Source organism: Littorina saxatilis, unplaced genomic scaffold (assembly GCF_037325665.1).
Source record: "Littorina saxatilis isolate snail1 unplaced genomic scaffold, US_GU_Lsax_2.0 scaffold_3198, whole genome shotgun sequence".
Taxonomy (NCBI): domain Eukaryota; kingdom Metazoa; phylum Mollusca; class Gastropoda; order Littorinimorpha; family Littorinidae; genus Littorina; species Littorina saxatilis.
The window spans coordinates 1-8,490 of record NW_027129524.1 but is presented as its reverse complement, the minus strand read 5'-3'; the positions used below and the strand labels follow the sequence as shown (position 1 = coordinate 8,490).

General features: G+C 43.3%; 1 protein-coding gene across 1 annotated transcript; it reads left to right on the top strand.

The window, feature by feature from the left end:
• Positions 1 to 7,217: 7,217 nt before the first annotated feature.
• Positions 7,218 to 8,489, top strand: LOC138957764 (homeobox protein Hox-A5-like; the record flags this gene model as incomplete). Its single annotated transcript, XM_070328822.1, is given in 1 exon segment — positions 7,218 to 8,489. A coding segment is annotated over 1 exon segment (1,272 nt), but the record flags the coding sequence as incomplete, so codon positions are not given.
• Between the last annotated feature and the right edge of the window lies 1 nt (position 8,490).

Here is an 8,490-nt window from a genome sequence, read left to right as displayed (position 1 = left end):
ATTTCTTAGCCCTATATTATCTGTTGTGGCTTCTCAAATGCCAGAACATACAGACAGACAAAAGCCGCTAGACCCCATCACAAACAGAACTCTATAATCCACAGGTGTTGCTTACACACACACACACGAACACACACACACACACACACACACACACACACACACAGAAGCCGTATATATATATATATATATATATATATATATATATGTCGTATCCATTCTGAACAATTTGCGCATTATGTACAATGAGCAGCATATCTTGCACATTGTATACAATGAGCAACAAGTTTTGCTCATTGTATACAATGAGCAAAACTGTTGCCCATTGTATACAATGAGCAAGACCATAAAGTTGCACATTGTATACAATGTGCACCGAGTGAGCAAGATTGTTGAATGGCGTTCAAGCTACACTGATATATGAATCATAGTGAATGGTTGAATGGAATATGTGAGTAAAGTTTTCAAATAACGATGTTTGTTATGTTTAAGCATTGTTTTAATTCTCATTTCGCTAAAACTATACAGTGCATTAGGAATTTAATTATTGTAAATTAATTAAACAATAAAAACAAATACAACAAATAATGTTGTTTCAACACACGCACACACACATAACATTCGTTCATAATAACGCTCAAATTGTCATGTCATTGCTAATGAGAGCGTCGTTTTCACCGCCTTTCACGCTTTTGCTAATAACGCTCATGTATGTTTTCATGTCACGCTAAAACATGGAAACAACGACAACAACGTACCACAGAGGTCACCTGCTTCTTTTTTAAGCATGATGGTTCTTGCTTTTAGCAGATCGGGGGTGGCAATGAGAAGTACATTGAAGCCGAGCTTTGAAGCATTTGCATTTGTTTGTTGTGCATACTCCGAGGCAGTTACATTTAGCGTAGCCTTGGCCGTGTCCACGGCTGGTTGCGATGGCGGTCTCTCTGACTAATTTCGTCTTGTTCCGGTTTTCTTCTGGAATGTCATCTTGGGTAAATAACCTGCTCTCGTTGATTTCGAACTGGTTTCGACTGAATTTCGAGGCGAGTCGTCCGTGTCTTGTCGCAATGGTGTACATTCCTCTGTCGCGGTCCACTTCAGTGATGACTCCGAGTAGGTTTCTTTGATCACCTTTGGCTCTGTCATACATCGGTATAGGTACGCGCACGCAATCATTCACATCTGCAACTTTTAACTTTTTCCTTGCCGATTCAAGCATGTGTTCTGCTGCCCGTTTTTGATTTCTTCTAACTTTTAACTTGGGTACGAACAGTCTGATGTTGCGGTGTCCGCCGGCACAGTAAACACTGATTTGTCTCTTCGCTCGACCCTGCTCCTGTACACGAACTATGAACTTTGAGTTGAAGTTATTGGAAAGTATGGGCCGCACCACAACACTTTTGTTCAATTTCGCTTTCTTCAGCGGGCAACACAGAGCAAGGAAAATCTTGATTTGTTGCCGAGTGACGTTGGCGTACTTTTTGTGTAGTTCCTTTTCCATGCGTTTCTCACCACCGTGGCCGCAAGCTGCGTGGGCTTCTTTGATGACGTTGTAGACGTCTTCCAGAGCTACGAAATATCGTGCATGATTCGATCCCGCCACAATCAGTCTTTGGAAATGTGCAACTTCGATTACGTCGTATCGCTTTACGAGTTTGTAGTCGTTGGGCGTCTTCTTTTGGCTTCCGAGTTTCAGTTGTCGAACTCTTTCCGTCATGGTGGTAAGGTCTTCCTGTGTGAACCACTTCACGTGGCCAACACTTTGACGTTGCACTTCTGCATCAAACTTAGTTCGATTTTGATCCATGGTGGTCGCGTTCTATCGCCGGGCAGACTGACACTGACACCGAAACAAAATACTGAAAGAAAGAGAGTGGACAGACAATCCAAACAATTTCAAACACGAGTTCGGTTCAGTCCTATTTGGTCAAAATCGCACGTAGTTTGCAAGATCGTTATTTGAACCCTTTACTCACAAATAGAAAAAGTGTGAAAGGCGGTGAAAACGACGCTCTCATTAGCTGACGTTGTTGTTTCTATCTCTTACTTTTAGCATGACATGACAATGTGAGCGTTATTATGAACGAATGTTATGTGTGTGTGCGTGTGTTGAAACAACATTAATTGTTGTATTTGTTTTTATTGTTTAATTAAAGGGGCAGTCAACAGGTTGCTGTCGTTTCATGTTTTCGGGCCAAAAAGAGATTGCTTACTCTTTACTCTTTACTCTAGGTAAATGTAACAAAAAATATATTTAAAAAAAAGAAAAGATTTTGAATATTTTTTTGAAAAAAAATTGTTTTGGATTTTTCGTTCCATTCTTTTTCTTATCACATGCACGCCAGTTCAAAACGCCGAAAGCAAAAAAAAAACGCATGCATATTGGTCAAATTTGAAGCGAGTTACGGCCGTTTTAAAATAAAAAATATGACGTCATTCTACTTCCACTACAAAGTTAAATGTTATTTCCAGCCAAACTAACAGCGCTATCGATGTGCGGTTTCACTAAAGTGGTTCCTATGCATCAAAGAATTTTTTAAAACAAAGTTGTTTTTAGTTGTTTTCTGCCCCTTTCATTTACATTAATTAAATTCTTAATACACTGTTTAGTTTTAGCGAAATGAGAATTAAAACAATGCTTAAACATAACAAACATCGTTATTTGAACACTTTACCATTCACTATGATTCATATATCAGTGTAGCTTGAACGTCATTCAACAATCTTGCTCACTCGGTGCACATTGTATACGGACTGGGTGGCCGAGTGGTAACGCACTTGCGCTCGGAATCGAGAGGTTGCGTGTTCGACCCTGGGTCGGGCCGCTATTTTCTCCCCCCTTTCCTAACCTAGATGGTGGGTTCAAGTGCTAGTCTTTCGGATGAGACGAAAAACCGAGGTCCCTTCGTGTACACTATATTGGGGTGTGCACGTTAAAGATCCCACGATTGACAAAAGGGTCTTTCCTGGCAAAATTGTATAGGCATAGATAAAAATGTCCATCAAATACCCGCGTGACTTGGAATAAAGGCCGCGAAAGGTGAACATTCGCCTAACAGGCTTGAGGTTTGCTGGTCGATGTGAATGCGTGATATATTGTGTAAAAAATTCCATCTCACACGGCATAAAGCGCTTTGAACTTCGGATAAGGCGCTATATAAATAAAGAGAATAATAATATACAATGTGCAACTTTATGGTCTTGCTCATTGTATACAATGGGCAACAGTTTTGCTCATTGCATACAATAAGCAAAACTTGTTGCTCATTGTATACAATGAGCACGATATGCTGCTCATTATACATAATGCGCAAATTGTACAGAATGGATACGACATATATATATATATATATATATGTATATCTATAAATATATAGAGATAGGTGACAGTGTATTTTTCGCGTGGCTATAAATTGATTCGACCTTTTCACTTTGACAGTAAGAACAACTTACGGGTGCAAGGGAAGCGTTCTGGACAGCGCAGTGACATTCTAAAAATAGTAACGTAGAAACGGGAATATGGATTGAAGCCACACGAAGGAAGGGAGATAAACGGGGTGAATCGCGCGACAGAGACAGACAGCGTGGCGGTTCATCACAATCACCTTTGAAGGCGAAGTCCTGTCAAACGGGATTGAGACTTTTAGAGCTTATTTCTTAGCCCTATATTATCTGTTGTGGCTTCTCAAATGCCAGAACATACAGACAGACAAAAGCCGCTAGACCCCATCACAAACAGAACTCTATAATCCACAGTTGTTGCTTACACACACACACACAAACACACACACACACAGAGAAGTCGTATATATATATATATATGTATATGTATATCTATAAATATATAGAGATAGGTGACAGTGTATTTTTCGCGTGGCTATAAATTGATTCGACCTTTTCACTTTGACAGTAAGAACAACTTACGGGTGCAAAGGAAGCGTTCTGGACAGCGCAGTGACATTCTAAAAATAGTAACGTAGAAACGGGGATATGGATTGAAGCCACACGAAGGAAGGGAGATAAACGCAAAACACTGGAGAAGATAAGGAAGAGTTACTGTGAATGGTGAAATGAACAAAAAAACCAAAATCGGTTCAGCGCTGCGCGCTGAGAGCACGTGTTGAAATATCTCATCGATGATATTGTGTCCGGGGTGTAGCTGAATACGGTGTCCAAATTTGAAAAAGATCCACCGAGAACTTTGGCGTTGTGATGTGGTCTAGCGGCTTTGGTGTGTCGGTATGGGGGCCCGGGTTGCTGAGGTGGAACCAAAATCGGTTCAGCGCTACGCGCTGAGAGCACGTGTTGAAATATCGACCAGGTTGTGTCCTGTCCCGGGTGTACCTGCATATGCCCACCAAATTTGAAGCAGATCCATCGAGAACTTTGGCCGTGCATCGCACACACACACACACACACACACACACACACACACACACACACAAACATACACACACACACACACACACACACACACAGACAGACAGACAGACAGACAAACAGACAGACAGACAGACACAAGTCGTATATATATATATATAGATATATTAGGACAAAATACTACTGTCCGTTAAGACATGGATTCATTAAGAAGTCCCCACCCTGCACAGATAACTCCTATATGTTCTTGTTTGTTGGTATGTGTCCAAGTATGGTCAGATCTGAGTTGGTTAGTCGAATTACTCACATGGGAAGGACTGTGTGTGTGTGTGTGTGTGTGTGTGTGTGTGTGTCTGGATTTTTTTAGCTAGTCAGGCATGTGGAGACAATGTCACAGAAAAAGGACACTTTAGATATATGATGTCCAATTTGCTGTGCCTTGTAGGTGATATTTCAGCATTCTGCCAACAAAAAAGTTCATTTAGTGCTGAGTTTATTCTGTTTACAATTAGTCAAATTTTGACGAAATGTTTTATCACAATTTTTCTTCTTTATTTTACTTTTTTTTTTTCGTGACGACGTTTATTGGCGTCAAGATCGATCTCCATATTTACAATTTTGAGGAAAAAAGCAACTTACGTCTGAATGTAAAGATTTGCACACGTTTATTTCACTACACTCTTATTATAACCTATAGAAGTGTCTTGGAAAACAGACTCCATTTTCTCAGGGTTTTACACCCCCGGTATAGGGGTGTGTATAGGTTTCACTCGATGTGTTTGTTTGTGTGTTTGTTTGTGTTCGCATATAGATCTCAAGAGTGAACGGACCGATCGTCACCAAACTTGGTGAACAGGTTCTATACATTCCTGAGACGGTCCTTACAAAAATTGGGACCAGTCAAACACACGGTTAGGGAGTTATTGGTGGATTAAAATTATACAAGGACTTATAGAGGCACACCCCCGTTGGTCAAAGGGAAATAACCATTCTCACTGCCACCAACTGAGAAGGTTATTTCCCTTTATAGGGGGTGTTTTTCCTATCGGAGGAATTTCTTGTTTTATACAACTTTATCAAACAACAACACCACAATTTAGGACAGATTGAATGATTGATTGATTGATTGATTGATTGATTTTTTGATTGATTTTTGATTGATTGATTGATTGATGGATTGATGGATTGATGAATTGATGAATTGATGAATTGATGAATTGATGAATTGATGGATTGGTTGATTGATTTATTGATTGATTGATGGATCGATTGATTGATTCATTGATTGTGTGATCCATTAATTAATTAATTCATTTATTCTAATTTGCTCATGTAGGTAATCGTTCTTGTTTTTTTTTTTTTTTTATTACCGTAGTTCACAACGTTAAAAGAGAAAGAGGCAGGAAGGGGCAGCGACGGATACACACAGAGAGAAAGGGGGCGGAGAGAGGGGGAAGGGAGCGAAAAAGAAAAAAAAAGATGAATGAATTATAGGACAGCGGATCATAAACAAGACTCATAACTCTTCATACATGTTCTTGCAATGTCTTTCTCCCTCCACCACCCTGATGTCCTCTCCCTCCCTTCAGTTCCCTCCCTATTCACACCTCCGGCCATTTCACCGTTGCTAAACTTGGCACGCTGCTTTTGTTTCAGATCTCACAAAGCTGTCGTCTTCCACACGTCTCTCTCACGTCCTGGCGTTGGGCGCTGCTGACAGCGACCAGACTTAGAGTGACGGAAATAGAGTGACGTAAATCTGACGGCGAGGGATGACGTCACGTCCGAGTCTCGGCGACCACAGCCAATCCATGCCGACCGCGTCGAAAATTCTGCTGCAGTGACGGAAATGGCGTGACGTACAATTGACGCTTGATTTCAACGTCTTTCTCAAGTGTTCTGACCAGCAAATAATAATACCCCTTGCCTGTGTGGAAATTTACGATGGTTGACATTTGCATCGAATGAAAGGCATTTTTTACCTTTGTACTTTGATCAAAAAGCTTACGTACGCTGGACAAGAGTCGCCCAGCTAGCCTATATCAAATCTGGATTGACTTCAAGACAATTGACAAATAAAGCCCTCCTTAATCTGATCTTATTCTGTGTAGACCAATACACAAACACAGTCATCCATCAAATTTGTGTGACTAAAAAAAAAAAAGAAGGAAAGAGAGGAAGAGAAAGCAACGGGTTTTCGTGTAGCATTCATACAGCCTGCATTGTTAAGGCTTCAGAAATGCACTGATATGTTGTTCTTAAACGAGTAACCATTTTTGTAATCTCATGGAATGACGGTCATGCAGAACCTTCTTTTAGCTTCCACTGCCCTCAACCTCGTTAACTAACAAACTTTTACTGATACGTTCTGGTAAAACAGAGGAATCATTTCTGTGATCTCTTGGAATAGCACTCACACAGAACATTCGTTTAGCCACCATTGCCCTCAAACTCCATAACTGACAAACGTGTGCATCGTCGAATCAGTACCTGTGACTAAACTGATAACTATGTGGTGGAAAAGTAGATGAACTCTTTCTGTATTCTCTTGGAATAACAGTTATGCAAAACCTCATTCGACGGTTAGCCACCGCTGCCCTCAAAATCAATAACTAACAAACTTATGCACTGGTTATTCAGTAGCAGTGAATAAACAGATGTGCGGTAGTAAAACAGATGTGCGGTAGTAAAACAGATACAATGTCTTCGTAATCTCTGGGGATAATAGACAGAACACGTTTTTGGTCGCTCGGGCCTCAAATCACCAACAGAGGTAATTGTCAATCTTCATCAAAAGCTGTGATTACTATAAAAAAGTAAAAAACAATTAAAAAAGAATGTTAGGAGGTATGGACACCAGCATGAGTGCTTACCTGAGCGGGGGGTCCCACCCATTCCCCTCCCACCACCACCCCCACCACGCCGCGTACCCGTACTCCTCCCAGATGGACAGCATGGGGTGTGGGGGACAGGTGACAGGTTCCCCCCTCCCCACTCACCACCACCACCTCGGCCACAGTCCTGCCCATACGGGTGGATTTCTTCACGGTGGTGGTAGCGGCGCTGGTGGGGTTGCCGGCGCCGGCGACGGCGGGCATTACGCCACCTCTATGCGACATCTACAACACTACCACAACTCTTACAACGCTTATATTCAAGGAGGGGGAGAGGGAGGTGGAGGAGGAGGGGGGTATCCAAGGTTTCCTCCCTACGACCCCCTGGACGTTCGTCCCATCTCGTCACCTCCGACCTTGCCCTCTATGACCTCTCACCCTTCACCTCACCACCTGCCCGGGGATTACTTCCGGGGCAGCGGCTCTTCTACGACTGCGACAACTTCCTTATCGCCCGCGCCGACGCCAGACCCTGCTACCTCCATCCTGGACGCAGCAACGAGCGGAGGGGGAGGATCTTCCTGCCGGATGGACGCTTTGACCCACAGTCTTAGCGCCAACGTCAACAGCAACAACAACAGCACGAGTAATCACTTCCTGAACGACAGTACCTGCTCCCCCTTCTCCTCCCCTCCCCCTCCTCCCGTTGCTCATAGCCGACACCCCCACCACTCCCATCTTCATCAACATTCCAACGACAATACCTCCACCACCACCACCACCAACAACTACAACAACAACCCTCATCTTCCCCTCTCTCGCAGCCCCACCACCACCACCACCACCAATAACACTAACAACCTCCTCTCCCCATCATGCACCTCTTCTACAACTAGTCTCGGTTCCAACCTCCCAGCAGCAGTAGGAGTTACTTCCCCTAATGCTGCTACTTCGAACAACAGCACCACTCTTCTGGAAGAGGCCTCGGCGTCGCTTGACGGGGGCTTGAGATTTACTGTCCGTTGCCAAGGTAACGGGGGTCATAAATACGAGAGCCACGACAGCCCTAGCGACGGTTCCCACCCCAACACACCCAGTCCCGACCCCGGGGCTCCCTTCCCCGTGGGTGTCGTAGAGTCTGAGGGAGACAGGGGGTCAGAGACGGAGGAAGCAGAAGCAGAGAGCAAGGGGGACAACTCCGGTGGTGGCGGCAGTGGCGGGGGAGGCAACTCTGTGCAGACGCCCATCTACCCTTGGATGAGGAGCCAGTATGGTG